The sequence below is a fragment of the Candoia aspera genome, chromosome 5, assembly GCF_035149785.1.
Source record: "Candoia aspera isolate rCanAsp1 chromosome 5, rCanAsp1.hap2, whole genome shotgun sequence".
NCBI lineage: Eukaryota > Metazoa > Chordata > Lepidosauria > Squamata > Boidae > Candoia > Candoia aspera.
This window is the reverse complement of record NC_086157.1, coordinates 98,361,973-98,385,856: the sequence shown is the minus strand read 5'-3', so window position 1 is coordinate 98,385,856 and position 23,884 is coordinate 98,361,973. Positions and strand designations below refer to the sequence as shown.

The 23,884-nt window shown below is 36.4% G+C and overlaps 1 protein-coding gene across 1 annotated transcript in view; it reads left to right on the top strand.

The window, feature by feature from the left end:
• ATM (ATM serine/threonine kinase) overlaps nucleotides 1–23,884 on the top strand; it is a 78,847-nt gene that overhangs the window by 39,674 nt on the left and 15,289 nt on the right. The window contains exons 27-48 of the mRNA XM_063305809.1: nucleotides 1,049–1,175; nucleotides 3,381–3,580; nucleotides 4,150–4,324; nucleotides 5,312–5,476; nucleotides 5,753–5,885; nucleotides 8,121–8,210; nucleotides 9,559–9,730; nucleotides 9,840–9,981; nucleotides 11,048–11,224; nucleotides 11,512–11,689; nucleotides 13,306–13,393; nucleotides 13,724–13,873; nucleotides 14,894–15,002; nucleotides 15,832–15,920; nucleotides 16,003–16,105; nucleotides 17,307–17,455; nucleotides 17,996–18,100; nucleotides 18,599–18,718; nucleotides 20,325–20,559; nucleotides 22,979–23,146; nucleotides 23,364–23,483; nucleotides 23,620–23,837. Coding sequence (XP_063161879.1) covers nucleotides 1,049–1,175; nucleotides 3,381–3,580; nucleotides 4,150–4,324; nucleotides 5,312–5,476; nucleotides 5,753–5,885; nucleotides 8,121–8,210; nucleotides 9,559–9,730; nucleotides 9,840–9,981; nucleotides 11,048–11,224; nucleotides 11,512–11,689; nucleotides 13,306–13,393; nucleotides 13,724–13,873; nucleotides 14,894–15,002; nucleotides 15,832–15,920; nucleotides 16,003–16,105; nucleotides 17,307–17,455; nucleotides 17,996–18,100; nucleotides 18,599–18,718; nucleotides 20,325–20,559; nucleotides 22,979–23,146; nucleotides 23,364–23,483; nucleotides 23,620–23,837 — 3,213 coding nt within the window. The remainder of the gene's footprint in view (nucleotides 1–1,048; nucleotides 1,176–3,380; nucleotides 3,581–4,149; nucleotides 4,325–5,311; nucleotides 5,477–5,752; nucleotides 5,886–8,120; nucleotides 8,211–9,558; nucleotides 9,731–9,839; nucleotides 9,982–11,047; nucleotides 11,225–11,511; nucleotides 11,690–13,305; nucleotides 13,394–13,723; nucleotides 13,874–14,893; nucleotides 15,003–15,831; nucleotides 15,921–16,002; nucleotides 16,106–17,306; nucleotides 17,456–17,995; nucleotides 18,101–18,598; nucleotides 18,719–20,324; nucleotides 20,560–22,978; nucleotides 23,147–23,363; nucleotides 23,484–23,619; nucleotides 23,838–23,884) is intronic.

The window sequence follows — 23,884 nt, the reverse complement described above, 5'->3', positions numbered from 1 at the left end:
CCAGTTTCCAAGCTAAGACTGTTACTGTTCTTGCTTTTATTTTAGTTTTTTCTTGCAGAGCTCTTCTAGCTCAGAAATATTCATAGGTCTGATTGCATAAGTGACATTTCCCTGCAGATTTTCAATAATATTCAAGTCTGGGGACTGTGAATACCATTCTGAAACCTTTATCTTTTTTTCCTGTAGGTATTATGTTTTGGATTACTGAAATATTCAGGGTTCTAGAAAATCTGCAGGGAAGCCTCAAACATTCAATTCATGCAGTGTGGAGGTTGCGTCTGGTGAAAGTCCTGGCCTGGACACCCTTTGCCCAGCTCTTGCTCGTATACCAGTTACAACCCTATCTGGAATGGAAGAATCTTGCAATAATAACTCATAGTCCCATCACTGCTGATTTGAAAGTTGCGATGTATGCCAAATGTGGTTGCCTTTAAAGACCACCTGGAGATTGCAGTTGTACAAAATGCAGTGGCCTACTTTCTCTTATTAGAGACCATGAGAATATTATTCCTGTGCTCCAGACTCTTCATTGGGTTTACCAGTGCAATTTAAAGTGTTGGGTTTGACCTATACAGTAAAGCCATACATAGCCTGACAATAAGGTGCCTCCAGAATCTCCTCCTGAAATTCAGATCAGCCCATCTGATGCAAAGATTTCAAGAAAAATTGCTTTTGAATCCCTGCTATTGTGAGATCAGGAGACCAAGGCCAGGAGAAAATATTTCTCAGTCATGTTCCTGGTTTTATGGAACAGCTTCCTGCTTGAAACTAGAAGAGCCTCAGCCTTATTGATCTAGAATACAAGTCAAAATGAAGCTTTTCCACAGGGCTCTTAATTTATATTGAACTGCAGGTCCAGATTAGATGAACTGTAGTAAAGAAAATCTTATTCATAAATTTAAAATATGTGCTGAGGTAATTCTAGTATAGATTGATCTGTTTTCTCCTATGAAGTGTATCATTCCCATGGAATTCTGTTTACTGTCATTTAGTCTATATTTTCTTCATCAAGGTTTTTAAAGATTTGTGATCTTTTCAACTCTTTCAGAGATCTGGATCCTGCTCCAAATCCTCCTTATTTTCCATCATGTATCATCCAAGCTACACTGGATTACATTAATAGTTGTTATAAAACTAAGTCCAAAGGTATTATAGCAATCCTTTCAAAGAATCCTGTAAGTAACTGATGTTCAGTTTTGTGATATTGTCACAGTATTTCTGTATAGCTGCTGTTGCATTTTAAATCAGTGTAACTGTATACATATTATTTATATTTATACTGCACATCCCTCTGAGCATGGAACTCCTTATAAATATGCAACATGGCCAGAAAAAAATACTGATTTCTACAAAATCAGGTTAAGGTGCTGTGTAACCTTTTAAATATAACAAGTCATCACACTATTAATAAAATAATAAAATAGCAATGACTGTTACTTAGCTTTCAGAGTTCCTGCATTCAAGGTCTTGTATATAATCATTATGCCAAGTGCTGAGCAACTCAAAATTAAAAAAATAAGGAATTCTAGTACATTCTTTGTGTGTTGCATGTTTGGACAAGCAGAATTAATATTGCTATGGTTTGGTCTGATGCCCAAATTAAGTCAGTAGGGATAATTATTTAATGGTACAAGCAGTAACTCAAATATGTTAGCTTTCTTGTTGTGATTTCAATAATTCTGGAAAGATAAGAGATGCTTGATGCATATTCATATGAATAGTGATCAAATTAGACATGTTCATTTAAGAATGGATTTTTTTTTTCATTTATAAATCCGCTTAATAATATTTTATTTTTGAGGAATGGCACAAAACCTTCAGAAAATTAGGTTCAAATAATTTGCAGTGTTATTGTTCATAATACCTGTGCAAGACTCTTTTTCTGATCATTAAAATATATATATATAGGTAGGCAATAATAAAGTTGGAACTAGAAATGATAACAAGCGTACAGATGCTCCTGCAAATTTGCAACCTTGAACCTATTTTCCTTTTACTTGGTGTAACGTCTGTTACGTCTGACCCTTTTCTGATACTGCAACAGAATTCATTTGTAGCAAATGATGCACATCTGTGAGAAAATGCACATAATGACCTTAGGCTAAGGATTGGCAATTCCAAACGCTAGGGAGAGGAAGGGTGGAATTATATACTTGGCCACCATTTCTTGGCAACTTTATTTATTTTATCATATCAAATTCCAGTCTAAGAAATACAGAAGCTCCCCTTTCCCCCACTTCAATATTTACTAGTGTGTGCAGAACATTTTGAATTCAAGATGTTTTAAATCTGAAATATCCCATTTTGAATGTGTAACACCTGTTCCTTGGTCTGGCTGTAGAGAATCATGGCAGGTGTATATATGCCCAGCAATGAAGGTACAAGGGCAGGTCTGTGCACTTGTGTTCGATTTGCCAGTATAAAGAGAGCAGGAGTCAGGCAAGCATTGGGTGCTTACATGTAGAGTCATTAGCCCAGAGAATGACAAGAGGGTGTGGTGTGGTGTGGTGTGGTGTGGTGTGGTGTGGTGTGGTGATGAATGCAACATAGAATTGCTAGCACAGAGTGAGGTCTGGAGATCAGGGGATGTGCATTTCCATTCTAAGTTTTCTGAAGCCAGCGGGGGAAACATGAAGTGTAATAAGGTAGTCTGAGCATAGAAAGCAGTGTTCTCTAGAACAAGGGCCAAACTGAAAATGTTGTCTGGAACAAGCTGTAATAGATCTAAATCAGGAGCGTAGGGTGGAAGCTGGACTGTAATGGTTTGGTTTAAGTATCCAGCTTGGTTTAAGAACCCTCCAGGCAAGATTCATGCAGCTATTGAGCCTTTGCACCAGCTATTGTTGGTAATGGGTCTGTTAAATAGGTCATGTCCTAGAAGTAGCCTCCTTGTGAGTCTCCTGCTCTTGCATGATGCAGCATCTTTCCACTAAGGGCGGTGTGGTCTCCTGTGCAGCCTGGCTTTGGGGTGGAGGGCATTCATACTGGCAGAGATGGTCCTCACGATGCTATTCCAGAACCTAGGAAGCATGGCGCACTTCAGCATCCTTTGTGCCCTAATTTGCCAGCATCTCCTTTTCCTCAGAGGCAGATTCTGCTGCTCGGGCCATGTCCTTCTGTGTGAGAAATCAGCTGTTTTGAATTTTGAAACATTTTGAACACCTCTAGTATTTACTTTAAAAAAAAATGCCTTTAAAAGACATCAAGACAATATGCCAAATGAGATTTTAAAGTATAAAATAAAATGCAATAAAATCAAGATGATATTGAATCATAAAACTGTCAAAAGGCATTAAAATTTGAAAGGGCAGATTGACACTTTATTGCTTGAAGTAAGTTGTATTTAAAGATTGATCATGTAATATTTTCCTTTTGTGTAGGAGTCATTCCAGAAAATCTTATTTGCTGTATGTAAGCAAGTATCTGGAACAAGAAACATTTATAAAAAACATAGAATTCTCATGATATATCATTTTTTTGTAAATTTATTATTGAAAGAAATAAAGGATGGCTTAGGTGGAGCATGGGCTTTTGTACTGCGGGATGTGATTTATTCTATGATTCACCACATCAGCAACAGGTAAATATGACCATTCTATGCCATTCTATCTTTACATAGATTCAGTTCAGTTCTATTTCATTCATTTCAATCAGTGTTTATCCTAATTAGTCATCTAGTGCAGAGCTTTCTAATTTGACTGACATTTGATTTGGATGCCATACTAAACAAGGATTTAGCTTTATTAAGTTTGAGCAAAGGCTAGATTAGCTCTTCTCCTTGCCAAAATTAACTTTCCCGCTTCTTGGCTTGTTGATGTGAACCAGGAATTACGGTTTAAAGAAACACTAGTTGTTATATAACCCAGTGTTTTTTTTTTTGGCTGTTGATCCATTTAGCAATTGACTAAAGCCTGTTTGTACATAGCTGAGACATAAAGGAAAGGAATATTTTATGAGCCCAAATCTTTGCTTGGATTTTTAGCCCACTGTGGATTGCATTCCATTATTTTTATTTGGAAAGGGATATAGAAGACCTTTGCCTTTTGTAAAATTACTTCTATATTTTGTCCTTATTATGATCTTCTCTATAATTGAAGTAAATTTCATTCTTGTGTGTTAATAGCTATTTTTCCTCTGTGTTACTTTTAGGCCAAATCCTCTGAGAGGGGTATCTCTCCGGAGCTTCTTGCTCTGTTGTGACCTTCTCGATCGTGTTTGCCACACAGCAGTACAGTACTGTGGGGATGCCTTAGCTAGTCACCTCCATGTTATCGTGGGTACACTAATACCTATAGTTGGAGAACAACCTGAAACTGAAGAAGAGGTGAGTTTCTAGAGGAACTGCTTGCTAGGCATTTCATTAATCTAATTTTTGGAAAGCAACATGTGTTAATAACTTTTCATCTAAAAAGTGGCATTATTTTATAAAATTTGTGGCTCACCTTTTCATATGACAATCATCTTTGATTGTTCATCTTTGAAAGTAAGACCCACGTGTGTCATCAAAATTAAAAACTTGAATCATGGCTTATGAAACAAATAACTTAGGAACTACCTATAAAATCATTTGAACCTTATTACAGTTATGAATGTTGGAATCACATTTGGTAATTTTACCTTTTATCATTCCTGGAGGGCTACAAATTTAAGTTTGCCTTAATCATTACCCAAAAATTATGCTGGTATCTCCCCTCTTACATGAATTCTTACTTATCTGCGCTCACGGGATTGTTGGGATAAAATGAAGGGAGATCCCCATGTGAGCTGCCTTAAACTGTGAATCATATTGCATTGTTGGGAAACTACAGTTGTGATTTTTTTGTTTTCAAACAACAGACAGTGGGAATCTTTGGATGTTCTTCCTCTGCTTTGCATAATAATATCAAGAGCAAGCTTTGTCCTTATAGAACCTCTAATTTTTTGCTGTGCTGATTCCACTGCATTTTGAAATACGGAATTGAAATGAAAATAGAAAAAAGTACCACAGAACTGTTAGTAGGAAGGATGTTTTTACTCAGAAATAAGTCTTTAGTAGTGTTTAGTCCCAAGAACAGTCAGCCTAAGAGGCCCAGGCCTCAAGAATGTCCTTGCTTGGCTGGGTTCCTAAGTCATGAGAGGAAGAAACACAAAAATCTGTCTGCCTCCTTAATTAGCTACCTCCCTGTGGGGGGGAGATGGGCAGTGATAAAAATATCATAAATAAATAAATATTATTGAATTATGTGTTAATTCTGTTTTTAAAAAAAGAAAACATTATATGGTGGTGATTGCTACAATTATTATCGTCATTGTACTGCTGCTTTATTTTTAGGTCTTGGGCTTATTGAAGTATCTAGTGATAGATAATCTAAAAAATGAATATTTGGACCAAGCAATCAAACTATTAGATCCGTTTCCTGATTGTCCTCGTTTTAAAGAACTGCATGCAACTCAACAAAAAATTAAATACAGCACTGGGAAATTTTCTCTTTTGGAGGTAATATCTTCAGAGCAGTTTTTAAAAAAAACTGGAATCCAAGGCAATGGTTCAGTATTGCTTATGGATTCTCTTCATCCTACTTGAAATAATATATTTTTATCGTTTGGTTGCTTATGTCAAAGCTTTTACATAATAAAGTGATTACAATTCAATTATACATTTAAGAGTTAGATTTGCATCTCAGCTTTTGAGGATGCATAGTGCTTTGCAGTAACTCTTTATAGAAGATGATATCTATGAATTATATCCTTACTGTCAAATTCATGTTTGCAGGAAATTAACCATTTCCTATCGATAAGTATCTCTGATTCACTGTTTTTAACAAGACTGGAAGGTTTAAATGATTTGCACAAACAGCTAGAAGATCATAAAGAACAAATAATGGAGCTTATGAAAAAATTTCAGGGTATGGATTTTCTAATTCTGATGCATGCTTTATGTCTTGGTCCTTTCATTCTTTTTTTATTTTCGAAGATCTAAGAAATAATTCTAACATATTTACACTGTTTCTTGCGTGTTACATTCCTAACTGATTACTAGCATAGCTAACACTGGAAAATAAATCTATCAGTATTTTCTAATGAGTTGGCGGAAAAGATTCTGTCTACCTATCTATCTACCTACCCTACCTACCTATCCTCAGTCTCATAGCTGAATGCAGTTCTTTATTTTTAATCTTATCCACCCGATTCAAATTTATCAGTAGAGCAGATTTGTTCTTACAGAACTAGCCTGCTTAGCTGGTATAGTTCTGCGTAGTTTCCCTTGCACAAGGCAACAAAATTTAATAAGAACCTATTACTACTAGCTTCTTTTTCTTGAGCCTTTGTGAGCCTGTTAACTAAAAAACAGTTTGCCTCATAATACACAGATACTGATATTACGTGCTATGAGTATTTTAGTCTAGAGGTTCTTCATCTAGCATTTGTATTTTACAATTGATTGTAGAATGATGTAGTATTACTGTTTTACTCTTGTCCAGACTGCTCTTTCTTACTTACTTACTTACTTACTTACTTACTTACCTATCTATCTATCTATCTATCTATCTATCTATCTATCTATCTATCTATCTATCTATCTATCAAATTTATACAGCTGCCCATCTCACAAGAGCGACTGGGTGGGGTACAACAAGGCATCCATACAGATGCATGACAAATAAATTTACTACTACTACTAGAACTTCTGCTATATTGATTCTACTAGAGTATGGGAAAAATTGATCTTAGCATATTTCTCTCTGCATTTATTTCTCCATTCTTGAAATATATTCATTCAATTATAGATCAATATCATTAAGAATGGTTCAGCTCTTAATCATTTACTTAGCAGTACTCAGATGCAACAATAAACCAAAAAAGTAAATATTTTTAACTTTGAATTTGCTAGCTCTGGCTCCTCAGTCTCTCATTCTTGGGTTTTGTTGCCAGTGTGTATAGTTAGCAAATATGGACACCTCCTGGATAATACAATAAGAGCTCCAGCTTGTTCTTCAAACAAGCCAGTGTCATAATCCAAGAACAAATCATGACTTTTGATTTGTCAGGGAAAAAACGATAGTCAATGAGTCTGCTTTTTCTTTTAATTTCATAAATTTTATTTATGAAAAAAATATACAGGTAGTCCCACTTAGTGACCACAGTTGGGACTGGCAACTCCGTTGCTAAGTGCCACAGTAGCTAAGCGGAAAATCTCATGACTGTGACTTACAATTTTACTTCGCCTTCTCTATTAACTCTGCTTGTCGCAAGGCAGTTGCAAAGCACCCAAATAGTGATCACGTGACTGCAGGACACTGCAACAGTCATAAATGTGTGCCATTGCAAAGCTCCCAAGTGGTGATCACATGACCATGGGATGCTGTGGCAGTCATAAATGCGAGGATTGGTTGCAAAGCTATTTTTTTTATAACATTGTAACTTCAAATGGTCACTAAATGAGGCAGTCAGTAAATGAGTACTACCTGTAAAACTCATCCAAAACATCCACCAATCCATTACAAAATTAGCAGGTAGCATTAAAGTAGCTAAACAGAGTCTGCAGTGTTATAGTCACTTTCCAGGAACTGAGTCTTAATGAAATCAAGAATCAACTTCTGAGTGGTTTGCATAGGATGTGAAACCAATATAAACTACGGGAGGGGAGAAATTTGTTTGATTGGCTTTTTAATATGAACTGACCTAATTTGTACTTCCAACCAATGCAAGTAATTGAAAGCAGGTTACTTTTGTTTTTTGTGCTTCTCCAAATCGTTCATCAATCTTGTGTCATACATAAATGCTCACAAATACTTTTTACTGAAAGATTTGTAGGCTATTATTGAAGCAGAATAGATGTGTTGTTTTTTTAAGATAAAATTGTAGAAATAATGTCAGCCATCTCTAGTAGACTATGTTTTACAAAAGGGATAAGGAATGGGCTTTTACCTGCCTTCTTTAGGATGTTGAAAATGCCAGGGCCAACATCCTCTAAACACATTTCATGACAAGGATGTCAATAAATGTGCTGTCTTTTTTCATTTGCTTTCTATGCTCTGTGAAAAACAATATCAGAGAAGACAAAGCTCTTAAGTGCCAATATATAATTATTAACTATGACATTACAGATGTTTCTAATACACATTTCTTTTAAATGTTAGAAAATCCAAGTGACTGTATTATGGTGAAGCTGATGGCTTATCTATTACAACTTTCAAAAACAACTGTACATTCTACTGATACTATCTTGGGTAAGTTATCACTTATTTAAGTGAGTGAAGGTTTTTTAATAGCTTATCTGGTGTAACTTCAATTACTTGTTATAGCATAATGTAACTAAAGAAATAGGTAAAAAAACAATTACAAAGTAATTATTTTTGTTTGAATTGATACTCTGTCAACTGTTTAGCTGTTAATATTGCATTTTTGTATTTCTCTAAAGTTACCTGATTTGTGGAGGTATTTAACTGTGGGAATTATACGTCTCCAAAAATTGGGAAATACTGCTGTTTCCAACTTGCAAAAGTTTGGAGGAGTATTTATGTTCTTGGATTTTTTAAAATTGTTATACAAAGATTGTTTCCCTATCTCCTTTGACAAGCAAAGCAGGGTTGTCTGTGTTCATATTCCTTGTTTCTGCCTGTAATTTCCCTGCCTTTTGTTGCATTTTCCCCACTGGATATCAGCTTCTGCTGGTCTGTTCAGTTCAATTTTCAGGTAACATAAAACTTGATTTAACTTAGCTACTGAAAAAGTAAGTGATTAAATGTGAAAGGAAAGTGAATAGTCTAGGCTTGGGAAGGATCACATATTCTGATCATAAATACCTATTTCTAGTGGTGCCAAAAGCACTGCATCCACATAGTGTGCCTACTATCTACAGAATGCTGGATAATATTTCCAAAATGAAGGATATTTAAATGACAATACTGGATCAGGATTACAAGTAGTCCTCATTTAGTGACCACAGTTGGGACCAGCAGCTTGGTTGTTAAGTGAAGCAGTTGCTAAGTGAAACCATGACCGCTTATGAGCTTACTTCACCTTTCCTTTGCTTTACAGACCTGTGAAGGTCATAAATGTAAGGATTGGTCATAAAATTATTTTTTCATCACCGTCATAACTACGAACAGTCATTAAACAAGGACTACCTGTATAGGACATGTACTCCATTGCATATAGAGGGCTCTAGGGTGGGAATGCCTTCCTGATATGTTAAAGTTCAGCTTCCTTAGTTTCCAACCAGTAACTTGAAATTGTCAGAAAATATCTACTAGATTCTGAAAATTGTATCTTCTGCTTCCCATTTTTTTTCTTGAGTGTGTTAGATTCAGTTAGTTGAAATTCACAATGCTTGTTGAGAATGTAACTGCTGCAGATCCCCAGATTTTCTGTTATTTGTATAAGCGTCTCAATTCATTGAATAGGAAGCTAACCAATAAAGCACACGTGAAGAGAAAATGCACTTCTACTACTGGTGTATGCTACGTGCACAGATTGTAAGTGCTGTGCAGCTGCCCTCCTTTCATATTGATTTCTTTTTCTGGTTTTAAGTAATATGCAAAGTCACCTTAATAATGTTAATGTTTATATTTGCAGAGGCTGTTGGAAGTTGTTTGGGAGAAATTGGTCCCATAAATTTTTCTACCATAGCGCTGCAGCACAGTAAAAATGGATCTAGTTCTAATACATGTGATCTCTTTAAAGACAGAGAACTTCAGTGGGTCTTTGTAATATTAACTCTCATAAATAATTCTTTAATAGATCAATGGTAAGTGTATAGCGAATATTCAACGCAATATGTATGTGTTGCTGGTTTGGGGATGTTTTTGTATGTGTGTAGTAGTTAAATTGTGAAAAAAGGCTCTTACTACTTTCAGCATTGAAGTTCGATCAGCTGCTGCTGCCTGTCTGAAAAACATTTTAGCCACCAAAACAGGGCATACATTTTGGGAAACGTACAAAACCAAGACAGATACTATGCTGATATATTTGCATCCTTTCAGAACATCTAAGAAAAAGGTATTGTATTTTACAGTGTATAAAGTTCAGTGCAGAGCCTTGAATCTTCTTCCTCAGTTAGAGAGAACATCACAGGTTAAGGGGCTAATTCCACCCATTTTCAAAGCAAATCTAAAAATGTTCAGATGAAAACCTCCTTATGCAGTCTCAACTGAGAAAGCAGGATCTGTGTGCAGCATTTGTTCAATTGGCTCTAATCCATCCCTCACTTTCTAGTTAATGTAGGGTAGGAAGGTAAATCAATTCCTCCTCTTGATAAGATAACTGTCTGCTCAGTGTACAAACTTTAGGACACAGCAGTCATTCTTTCTCCCAGTAAGGATGAGCCGTGCCTCCCTCAGCAAACCAGATGGCCAGTTGTATCCAACATCAGGAATAGGATTCACTGTGCTTTTCTCAAGGCCCAGAATTCATAAGGTAGATTCTTGGCTCCAGGTCTGTTCTTCCCTTTCCTTCTTGTGGCTCCTTTTTCAACTTACTTCCAAGCAGTAATAAGGGAAAAGATGGTGAGCAGCCGCTACTTGCCTTGTCCTCTTTGTGGCAGTAGTACAGATTGGAACTAGATGGAGAAGACAAATGTATGGGCAATGAATGAAAAGTATTCTAGAATCATAAGATTGATAAGGGCCCCTCACATCCAACCCCCAAGCAGTAATCCAAATTAAAGCATTCTTGACAGTTGGCTGTCCAGCTTCTATTTGAGCACATTCCAATTTTGAAATCTGAGAAATATTTTATGGACACTAGTAAAAGGTATTTTCTGTGCAGGGCAAGCCAGTTACAAAATGGCTACCCTGGGGATTTGTTTATTTACAAGGAAGAAAGTTGGTTTGGAATCTCAAGTCATAATTGTTGATCCTACAAAACAAATAGATTATGCTTTTTGGAAAAGGAAACTTCAGAAAATGCTCAGATGCAGATACACACAATAAGAAGCACTTTATGCAACATTTTGGTATCTCATAGTGATAGAGTATGTGATATTGTGGCAATGGGAGAGATACGTAATCCTATTAAAGGGGCATTAACTAAATTTCATTTGTTTCTAAACAAAAATGATATTTAGCTCTTGGAGGTCCCTGGAAAGATAAGAGAGAGTCCTTCAGAAGATCTGGATTGTGTAACTTTGTGGATTCCTCACAGTGAAAGTCATGAAATTTGGATTAAGACCTTGACTTGTGCATTATTGGATAGTGGAATGATAACAAGTGAAATCCTTCTGTTGCTGAAGCCTTTATGTGAGGTAAATAATGTTGGCAGGACTACATGCTATAGTACAGGTTTTTGTTTTTATTATTTTTAAGAGTGTCGTGATGGAGGTAGGATATAAACACTTGAATTAAATAAATAAATATATTTATTTCTATACTGATACTTCAATGCCCAGATATTTCAAACATAATTAGTATTTAAATTTTTTAAAAATACATTCTTTGTATAGTATGATTTTCAGAAATGAAGATGACCAGAGGGGGCTAAGATAAGGAAATTGAAGTGGATTTTCAAAATCTTACATTACATTTGTTTTAGGTTCAGGCTGATTTCTGTCAAACTGTCCTTCCCTATTTAATTCATGATATTCTACTTCATGACTCAAATAAATCTGGACACAGTCTTCTGTCTGCACAAGTTCAAATGTTTTTCCAGTCCTGTTGCAAATACTCATTGTCACCCAGCAGTTCATCTACACCTGCAAATTCAGATCCAGGTAAGACTCTGAAGCTTCTCTTATGCTAGAATCTGAGATAAACTGAAATATTTTTTTGCTTTGGTGCAGCAGTAGCTATGCTGACTAGGAAATAGTGGTACTTGAAGTCCATATATCTTAAAAGTGCCAAGGTTTGCCATTGGAAAAATAGACAAGGAAAGACAAAGAGAAATGAATGTGAGCCAGTGTAGTTAGGCATACATCAGTTCACCAAATAAAAAAAAACAACCATGTGATTTTGGAAAAGTCTCTATAAAAGAAATATGGCACCATGTAAATTCCATCTGACAGTACCTCAAAAATGGATGAGATCATTGGTTCTTCTCTGTGAAATAATTGATTTACTCAGAATCTTAAATTATGCTAAATCTCACCAGTTAAAATTCATACAACTAACAGTTAGAATATAAATATTTCCTGTCCAAAGAAATGACTCTAAATCCAAATCAAAGACTATTATAGTACCTTAAAGGCTTGCAGATTTATTATGGTACAAACCTTCACAAATGAGGTTCTGATGAGGTGGATTCTAATTCATGCATACTTTCACCATGTTTGTGCTGTCTTAAATTTTGTTGATATTTTGCGAGAACATTTAAACAGAACATTTAACATTTAAACATTTAAACAGAACAGAACCAACCAGAAGAACAAAACCCCAACCATAAACCAACCAGAACCAAATGAAACAAAACGAGCTCCGCAGTCACCCTGACCTCTAGGCCTGGGAGAACAAACAGGCCTTTAATGATTTCCTAAACAACGTAAGAGTGGGAGCCACACACTTCTCTGGCAGGAGATTATACCAGAGGGTAGGAATTGTTAACATATTCATATTCACCTGGAAGCTACAACAGGTCCAGAATGTGGTGGTGTGCTCAGTATTGGGCACCCCTGGGTTCGCCCACATTACACCCCTGTTGCGTGAACTGCACTGGCTTCCTGCTTCCTTCCAGGTGTAATTCAAGATGCTGGTTATTACCTTTAAAGCCCTACATGTCATGGGACCAGGTTATTTGTGGGATTGCCTCTCCCTGAGAACATCTGCCTGTGCCACAAGATAGGATAGGGTAGGCATGCTCCAGGTCCCTTCCCTTAAAAGCTGACATCTTACAGGACCTAGGAAGTGTGCAACAGAAACTCCCTAACACCCTGTGGACATCTTATAGAACACCCTTCCTTTGAGATCTGGCAGGTCTCTATCTTTTTAACTTTCCAAAAAGCACTTAAGACCTGGTTCCCCCCCACCCACCCAAGCATAGGGTGAGATTTAGGCATGGGAGGAGTGTATTGTGGGCTGCATTGGAAAGATTAGCTGTGTTGCTAGGTCTTTCTTTTTTGGATTTACTGCTTGTGTGTCTATGTGTGCGTGTGTGTATTTATCCGCCCAGAGCTACCCAGAGTTTGGTTTAAGATGGGCAGCCATGTAATTTTTTTTCTAAATAAATTTAATAAAGTGAATGAAAGAAATTCAAAAGCACTTTGAAACTTAAAGGTGGCATCCCTTAGGAACATTTTCCAGGTTCTGTTTGTTGTAATAGGAGTTGTTTTTAAATTTATATAAGACTATTGTTCATTAATGAACTGAATTATTGTGAAGATGTTCTTTAATGTAGATCCAGAAACTCTTGTTCACGGACATTTGGATAAAATATCTCGAAGAACAATGCTTGCTGTGGTTGACTACTTAAGACGGCAAAAAAAGTAGGTTGAATTCTTTTGTTGCCTATATTTTAATCTACTATTCTTTTATCTCAGTAAGATAAGACATGGGATCAATCAATGTAAGACTTGCATTTTTTAATATAAAAATGGGAAGTTTTCAATAATTATTAAAAATACCAATTGAAATTGTTCTACAGATTACATTAAATCCATTTCTTTTTTATTCCTGCATTATTTTAATTGAAAGCATTACATATTATAGGTATGGTAAAATCATGATGAAAGTAAGGTAACTCAGATATGTGGCTCTTTCATTTGGAAGCAGTGTGGTAAAATGAGATGATTGTGTTTGTCTAATATTTTATCCAGGAATTCTTCCAGTACCATCTTCGATGACAGCTTCTGGCTGGAGTTGAACTATCTTCAGGTTGCCATGGTAGCTCAGTCTTGTTCTGCTCACTTCACAGCTCTGCTGTATGCAGAAATCTATGCAGACAAGATAGGCAGACAACAGGAAAGGTATTAGTGTTAAATGTAGTCTGTGATACAACTTAGATTAAAGTATGTGGCATGAGTTTGACTTAGAGACATTTCTCACTTTGAAAAGAATAAACCAGTACTGTTTTTTCTAGTTAACAAATATGTCTAATAGGGATTACAGTGCTTCAGATTTGAAGAGAGAAAACTGCTTTGGAGCACTTGTCTGCATCTCCTTCAACCGAACGGATCTTTTCCTGGGATCACACTGCAGCTGAGGAGGGCAACCATGTGGTCCTGGGAAAAGACACAGCTGCGTGAAGAAATTGCCAGGAGGTGCTTTGTGGGTGCCAGGCATGCTCCAAAGCTGCTTTCTCTCTTTGAAGCCAAAGGGTTGCGCAGCCCTAATTTCTGGTGCTATTGGCTTGAATGATTGACAGCTTCAGCCTATGGAGAATACTGTAAAGGAGCAAGCATGCCAAATATTCCAGTTTGGTTCTTCCACTCAGTGTTAGCAAGAAAATCATGAAACCTTTATTCTTGACTTATTTCAGCATTTCATCTGAACTAAGATTCCTTGGCTGTTCCTCTTATAACAAGTCAGAATCATTAATTAGTTAAAAGTAGCTTTCACCAAGAAAACAATAGTTTTAGTTCATAGATTTCAGAAAAATATACCATTTATTTCATTGAGTTTTCATAAGTGAAAGAGCCATATAGCATTGCTTTATTTGTTGAAATTCTAGGTAATTTAAAATAAATTAAATACAACAGTTCATTTCAAGCTTTTTTGCTATTTTCATAAATGCTACTCAGTTGCTGTTTGGAAGGTGACTGGGCAGGCCTTACCTAATACTGTTTTTTTTTTATCAGGGGCTTTTAATTCTGTAAGCCACCCAGAGTAACTGTGTGTTAGTTTGGCGGCTATATAAGCATTAACCAAGTAAACGGGCATGATTATTAATTATGGTTTATATTCATCGTTTCTAAAATAGCTTTTCTGAATGCGCAGAAACAGTATGAATTCCACTTTGACATCAGTTTTTAATTCCTTTTCTGCAGGTCTGCTTCCAGAGCAACTAAGAAACTAGTATTTGAAGAAGGAAGTCAGAATTCAACACTTACTTGTTTAAGTGAGAAGAGCAGAGAAGAAACTGGAATAAGTTTGCAGGTATAGTCCTTAACAATTATTGTGCTATACTTAACAGTGCTTAAATTAGCTCACTGGGGTCCCTTAGAAAGGTTATGTTTTTGATATAGTTTAATAAAAAATAATCCACATAATTAGCAGTATTATATTTTGATACCACATATTGACAAATAATTGTTGTCATGTTTTAACAGTGACATGACCACTTCCATAAACTAGCAACCTTCCCCAGATATGTTAGACTTAATTCCAATTAATGCCAAGCTATTATTTATTTATTTATATTTCAAATTTCGTCACTGCCCATTGCACTCGAGCGTGACTCTATTACTGTCTCCTATGTTCCAAAGCCTGGTTCACTTTACAGCAAACATGATGTACTACTTAGAACTGAAGTAAGGTGTTATCCCCAGTTGTTCTATTTGAGGCATAATTTGTAGGTTCCTTTAGTATTTATCTCAAAATTATTATAAAATACAGCTGGAATCCAAATAGATGTTTTGGTATACTTAAAGGAATATTAGGCAGTGTTCCTCTGAACAGCAGGCTCCTTGCAATAGCACAACTTTTCAGACTCTATCTCTTTAAAAAGTAGTTTGCCAGCTGGTAGGGATGGTTACTATTCAGGAAAAAGAAGTCCAAGAATACGAACTATTCTTTTCACCAGGCTTTTGAACTTGAAATAATGGTGTTATTAGAGGTGTGTCCATGTGCTAATAGTTTATAAAATAGTCAACTACCAGTATTGCTTACATTTGCTGTTTTCAGGTGATTGCCACAATGTTCTTAAATACATGTCTTAAAGTATTCAAGACTGATTTATCAGATAACTTGTTTTTTTTCTTCTTAGGACCTTCTCATGGATATATACAGAAGCATAGGAGAGCCAGATAGTCTCTATGGCTGTGGTGGAGGAAGGATGCTGCAGCCATTGGCCAGGTATTAATTATATTAGAAAATTAACTTTATTATAAAAATTATGAATTTATATGAATGTCATTATGATATGTTATCTTAACAGGATAAGAACATATGAACATGAAGGAATATGGGGGAAAGCCCTGGTAACTTATGACCTTGAAACCAGCCTTCCACCATCAATTCGACAGACAGGATTGGTAGAGGTAATATAGATGTGAAGTCATTACTGATGGTGTGTATAATGTTTTGTATTTAAAACATTTCAAGCTCAACTTTTGTTCAAAATGTACCAGAAGCATTCAACTCTGCTCCAACTATTCCAGAAGTGCTCAGAGCTCAAAACCAGGTCATTTTGAGTACTGAAAATCTGTGGAACATTTAGAACACTTCCAGAAAGATTGGGACAGCCTGTTTCTAATTCAGCATAGCTACTTTGAATTCAAATTTTTTTTACACACTTAATGTCTGCCATATTGGTTTCAGGTTCTCTTGACCACTAAATCTTCAATTGACCTGTTTGCATATTTGACTTGTTTCTTTATCTGATTTGAGAATTATAGATGTTAACTCTCTTGAATACAGTACTAAGATTATTATGGAAGGCTCTACTATGGATATTATTACAGTTGAAGATCAAATTGTCTCCTAAAGAAAATAAAGTTCTCTTTTCTAAGTCCTAACCAAGCATATTTATCAAACTGAGAGATAACATAGGGTTGATATAGAGTTCCATGTGATGCTAACAAGATGTGAGGTTCCAAGCAGAACCTTCAAATTCCTAACTAGAGCATATTTTAGCTTTCCTAAAATCTTGTTTCATTATTATCATTCATTAATTACACATCATTTCATTATTATCCTCCATTTAATTACACAGAACCCATTGTGAGCTGGCTTGAATCCTTCCTTTAATACAATCACTACAGTATTCATTTATATCTTCTTGTATTTTCTAATTAGTAGTCGCTTCTTAAGCATTTTCAATTGTTTTTCATTTAGCATAAATGTTTAACCTTAGGTTTTTTATTTTGTTTTATAAATTGTGTTACTGTTTTGGTTTTAACCTTTTATGCTGCCTAGACTCACTTTTGTGAGATGGGTGGCTGTATTAAATTGTTTAAATAAATGCATACATTGTTATGAAGGAAGCAAGATAGCACTTTATGAATAATGCAGTTCCATTGACCTAAAACAGTTGTAATAAATTCCATGAGCTTTTTCAGTGATAAGAAATCAGTTAAGAAATTATTAAATATATTGATCTTATAAATCTTAATATAATTAATGGTAAAAATAAGATATTTACAGCTAGTAAAATATATGTTGTTTCTAATATAGGTTGGAAGTGTTTTCATAAATCAGACTTGACATATGCTATATTAACTTCATATTATTGATTAATAGGCTTTGCAGAATTATGGGCTGTGTAATACACTCTCCATCTACTTAAAAGGATTGGAACAGGAGAATGAAGAAAGATCCATAGAATTACAAGAGATTCGTTATCAGGCAGCTTGGAGGAATATGCACTGGGATCAGGACTCCTCAGTGAAGTAATACAAGTTATCCTGGCAATTTTTTGTAACATTTAAATACGTACATACATACATACATACATACATACATACATACATACTACAATACATGAGAAATAGAGAGTCAATGCTTCTTAGACCAACTGCTCATTTTCAAGGCACTAAGCGCTATGCAAAGAATCTCTTAATTCAAGGGAAGGGTGGGAAGGCTGCAGGTCTGAACCATCATGACTATAAGAGGTAGTAACGCCCTCATGCTGGCATTGGACAATCAACTGTTTCATTTGGCTTTATTCTTGTTTATTAAAAAGATTCTTATCTGGTCCAACTGTGCCTGGGAGGCTTCTGCTGAGTTCTAATCTAGGAATAAGTTTAGCCATGTAAAGTCTGTCTGTGGTCTGTGATTTATAGCCCAGTTCTGATATGGGAAGCCTTCCAGAACATGTTAAAAGTTCTGTAGGGGGTTTTAGTGGGAAAGAGTGAGCTGATCTATGGCTCTTACGAAGATGCTTATTGTAACATTTAAGTCAAAAACAATACTGTTGATTTTACTTTAAGAGATGAAATAGAGCAACGAGGCTACCATGAATCATTGTATGATGCTCTACAGTGTCTACGGGACAGAGATTTCTCTACTTTTTATGGAAGATTGAAGTGTGCCAGGTAAAAAGCCAGCTTTAAAACTGGCAGGTATTTGTTGTTTACAAGATAAAGTATTGGTGAATGTCACATTTTCTAATGTATTGCAGTTTAAATTGCATAATAAGCAGAATGTTATTTTGGAAAACTTCTGCAGCATTTTTTAAAAGTTAAACATTTTGCTTACAGCGTGAATCATATAGCAATGGAAATCCTGACAGATGATTTGAACAATCAGCACTAGGTCACAAACCTTCATGAAAGTGTAATTTGTGACTTTAAAAAGAGGTTTTCCACTCTAAACAAGAATATTAGTCATTCTTTCTGCATGTAACATCAGCATCAGCTTATAATTTGCATGTGTTATTTTTCAGTAAGATGCCATTTGATATCTGTTATTTTAAAAAAAATTTCTGTGGTTTAATGCAATATCCTTCATAATTTCTGCTTAATAATACAGGGATCTTAAGTTAGTTTGTATGTAAATAGTGGGTTATAATTACTTCTTTCTTGCATTTGTAGAGTCAAAGAAGTAGAAGAGCTACTGAAAGGTAGCCTTGAGTCTGTATATTCATTACTGCCTACACTCTGCAGGCTGCAGATGATTGGAGAGCTGGAATATGTAGGACAACTTTTCTCTGGGTATTTGACTATTTCCTCATGCATTATATCAGTCCCCTGGATATTTCTGATGTTTCATCTGTGTAAGATCAAAGGTTCTTATATATCTGATGTTTCACTGTAAGCCTAAATCAAAATTTAAAAATATAAATAGTATATGATACTTTTTGCAAAATAATTTAATGAACTCATTAACTAACATTTTCTTGCCACTAAGTTGGACTCAGACACAGTCATGCTTAAAGTGAAATATTTAGCTCAATAATATAATTATAACTAGCAAGTCTCATTGATTTCAGAGAGCCTACTGTAAGCATAACTAAATCTGGAACGAGCCCAAGAGGGCAAATACAGCATTACTATCTGTTTCTATAGCTGCTTTATCAGCATACTTCTGTATGATACAGCGCTGGTTAGTAAAAGCAACAGGCTAGAAACCAGGAGACTGTGAGCTCTAGTCCCGCCTTAGGCATGAAAGCCAGCTAGGTGACCTTGGGCCAGTCACACGCTCTCAGCCCAACCCACCTCACAGGGTTGTTGTGGGGAAAATAGGAGCAGGGAGGAGTATTAGGTGTGTTTGTCACCTTGAGTTATTTATAAAATAATAAAGGCGGGATATAAAATAAATAAATTTAAAAAGCCAAAAAATTGATTTAACTTCAAACACATAAGTGAATGGCTCAAATCTTAAATTCAGAACTAAAACACTTCCTTATTCCAGCTGTGATTTGCTCCTTATGTACATTTCAAAGCAAAATTATGCCTAAACCAGATTTCTGAGAAAAAAAATAGTATGAACCTTAAGGGTGTAATTAGGTTACTACACTTTACTTCTATATTAGATCTACAAATGTGAGCAAAACAATAGTCCCCAAATGATAAACGTACAGAAGATCTTCTATATGATTTTTCTGGATGACTGGCTAAATGTAAACATTAGGATCAAGAAACCTATATTTTTATTGGGAATATTGTTATTGCAATGTATTAACGCTTTCCAAGCATCCACATCCACATCCACAGGCTCTCACTCCTTTTAGGGGTATCTGCAACACTGTGACACATGTAGAAAAGGAGTTGTGTTCACATCCTCCTCGCCCTGCTGACACTGTGGTCTCCAGGAAGCTCCCTTAAAAGACTAATTCTCTCAGCCCTGGTAGTTCTGCATGTGCTTACTAAAGGTTTCTTATAGAGATTTTAATTCGTCACCTGCCATTTATAGCTTGATCCTGGGAAAAAGGGGTGAAAGGTCCCCTGTGCAAGCACCGAGTCATGTCTGACCCTTTGGGGGGATGCTGCTTTCACGACGTTTTCTTGGCAGACCATAGCGGGGTGGTTTGCCATTGCCTTCCCCAGTCATCACCTTCCCCAGCAAGCTGGGTGCTCATTTTACTGACCATGGAAGGATGGAAGGCTGAGTCGACCTGAGCCGGCAACCTGAGAATCCAGCTTCCGCTGGGATCGAACTCGGGTCGTGGGGAGAGTTTCGGTTGCAATGCTGCCGCCTACCACTCTGCGCCACACGAGGCTCTACAGCTTGATTCTAGGTTTCAGAATAAGGGCTATGTGTGGCTAACAATTCATTAATCTTTCGTCAGAGCTTCTTAGTTTTATTCTTTGCTTTCAGGTCAGAGACTAATAGCCAGTTGCATAATTTGCATCTGAAGTGGCAGAAGCAGTCCCAGCTTCTTCAAGATAGTGACTTTGCTTTCCAAGAGCCTATCATGGCTTTGCGTACAGTAATTCTGAAGATTCTTCTGGAGAAGGAAGATGAGAATGCCCAAGGGGAATGCATTAAAAACATCCTCACCAATCATCTTGTGGAGCTGTCCAGATTGGCTCGAATAGCGGATAATTCACAAGTAACAGTCAACTGGAAATCTACCTTAAGTATTTCCTGAAATATACTGTAGATGTATATTTTACTTAATTTACAAATATTGGGTGTATGGCTGATTTTACCTTTAGTTAAGGATTCTTCATTTGCATGAAAATATGGTCACTGGCATACTTTCAGGATTTTTCTCCCAGCAAAAAGTAGGCGTAAATGTCTCTTTACACTAAAAGAAAGGTGTATCTGAGATAGGTTGTTCTAGAAACCATATGGTTTTTATATTGGTATCTGTTCACTAGTAATACTCAGTCAACATCCATTCACTGTGAAGCGGACATTTATTTTCTTTTTCTTTGAAAAGTTTTAAGTTTTTTGATGGAGCTATCACTTGTCCCTTTTGTGCATGAAGGTATTATAGGCCTTGAAGCATGCACATATCTTCGCCTAAAGCTTGACCTGCTTATGCAGTTGTTAGATTTTTATTCTGGATTACTTCACAAAAATAGTTGCCAAATTTAGCTTTTTATTTGAAAAAAACTTTATGTAGGCCAAGGGCCGTAAACTCAGGTGCCACAACTCTCTAAAATAATAAATAAAATTGTGTTACATCCTCCATCTATATGAATAAAACTACAGGTAGTCCTTGACTTACAACCATTTGTTTAGTGACCGTTTGAAGTTATGACAGCACTGGAAAAAGTGACTTACGACCAGACCTCGCACTTAAGACCGTTGCAGCATCCCCCAGTCACGTGATCAAAATGCCAGCGCTTGGCAACTGGCACATATTTACGGCAGTTGCAGCATCCAAGGGTCACATGATTTCCATTTGTGACCATCTCAGCCAGCTTATGACAAGCAAAGTCAATGGGGGAAGCTGGATTTGCTTAACAACTACATGATTCACTTAATGACCATGGTGATTTGCTTAACAACTATGGCAAAAAGGTAATAAAATCAGGTGTGACTCACTTAACAATTGCCTTGCTTAGTGACAGAAGTTCCAGTCCCAATTGTGGTCGTAAGTTGAGAACTACCTGTAGTTTCCTGTCAGACAGTGTTCCCCCCTGCATAGACAAGCTGGCTTGCTTTCAGATCTTGTTCCTAGCACCAGGCTCTCCTTCAGTGGCCTCTGTGTTGCCAGCAATCACTCATGCAACAGACACAACCTGCTCCTAAATGTTGCCCAAGGCTACCTGACCAGGATCAAGGAACTCGCCTAGTTTCACCTTCTCCCTCCCAAACGTGCCTGTTCCTGAACTTCATCCTGCAGGGTGTCATGGGGGCTCCTGCTGAGTATGAGTTCAGGACATTGAATGTGTTTTCCCCACCCTTGAGTATTTTTAAGATTGATAGGTGCATTAAGCTTATTGGTGGTTTAATTCACCTTTTTAAAAAAAATTTCCCATTGAAAATTGGGGGAATCACATCAGCATCATTTGATATCTTGTGGCTGAATTTTGGTGGCACAGTTTTGGGGCAGGTTCTGGAAGCTGCAAAAAATGAGCTGGAAATGATCTGTAGGTTGCCAATCCCTGCTGTTACTGTAATACATTTATTATTTATTGTAAACTGCCCAGAGTCCCTCTTTTGGGGGAGATGGGCGGTAGCAAAATTTGAATAATAAATAAATACATGCATACATACATACATACATACAATATATGATATTAAGATAACACATTAAGGAGATACTAATCTATGACAAATGATCTGGAGTAAACGATGTAGGCTAATTCCTAAGTGTATTAAGTTCTAGGTAGGCTTAAACAAATTGCTATTTCTCCTGCCTCTGCCTCCCATCTGTCATGCCAAGATATTGATCTAGCTGTCTCTGATACTCCAATCAGCTTAAATTGCAGCCACATTAATAGTTATTTGCAATCCTACTACAATCCTGTCTAGACCTTATAACCCATACAAGGCCCTTATCAAATCTTAACATAAAAGTAGAGCAGAGCAGCCTTAACTTTTATTTTCTGCACTCAACTTTTGTTTGCAAAGGCAAGAAACACAGTGGGTTGGACGATGATGCAAAATAAGTGATCCATATTGCAATAGGCAGAGCCAGGGTTTTCTGTTCCTGAGTTTTGGGTGGAATGTGGATTGTGAACATTTCCAGCCTGCTTTGATTTTTGGATTTTTCACCTCTAACAATGGTTGGAGGGCTTCATAAGCTTCATGTAATGGACTTGGGAACAGGATGTGGCCATGGGATCTCGTGTTTCCCACTCTAATTTAAAGAGTGGCAGTAAATCCTGCATGGTGTTTTTTCGGAGCTCTTGAAAAGAGGCTTTTTTGGATGATAACGTGTTCATGTGTTTCTGAGGTAGAATGTGACAATATAACTGGCTTTGTCTGTCTCTGGATTCCAGAGGAATTAAGAGGGGCGTCGCGTCACCCAGAGGAAAGGAAACCACAAACAGTTCTTTGTGTTTGTTTTTCAGCTTCCGGAAAGAGCAATGTATCAAGTTAAACAGTATGGCCCAACTAGACATGGAGTATCAGAATGGAAATTGGAAGAAGCTCAGGTGTTCTGGGCTAAAAAGGAAGAAAGCTTAGCTCTGAGTATTCTAAAAGATATGATCAAGAAATTGGATGAAAATTGGTTTGAGGTAGTATGGTCTATTTTGACTGATGGGTTTGATAGTAACCAAATAGTTTAAATTCCTATTTTGTTTTGTTTTGAGAAATATAAGTGGTTCTCTTAAATAAAAAGAGCAGAATATTTGTAGAAAAAATAACAAAATGAAAAATAAAGGAGATGCTGAGAAAAAGAGTTACTAAATGTCCTAGTAAAATACCTGATCTGTATTATTATCTTGTTCTAAGGTTGAGAAAGACCCACGCCTGAAATTAATTTACACAGAATGCCTGAGGTTATGTGGAAGTTGGTTAGCAGAGACTTTTTTAGAAAATCCTACCATCATTATGCAGGATTACTTGGAAAAGGTAAAGGATTGGGGTGAATCCTATAACTTGCGCAAAGCATTTGAAAATTAAATTTGGTTTATATGTAGTTCTATTATTCGTTTAATCATTAGTTTTTTTAATAGCCACATTTATCCTGTTCGTAATATTGTTCTAGGCAGTTAAAATTGCTGGGGACCAAAGCGATGACAGCAGTGATGAGCTAAAGAGAGGAAAGATGAAGGCTTTTCTGTCTTTGGCTCGTTTTTCGGATACTGAGTATCAAAGAATTGAGGATCGTATGAAATCATCAGAGTTTGAAAATAAACAGGCTTTGCTGAAGAAAGCCAAGTATGAAGTTTGCCTTTTAAGGGAGCATAAAGTTCAGATCAATCGGTAGGTCTTACAGCTGAAGCCTGTCATATTATTTACTTGATTGAAGT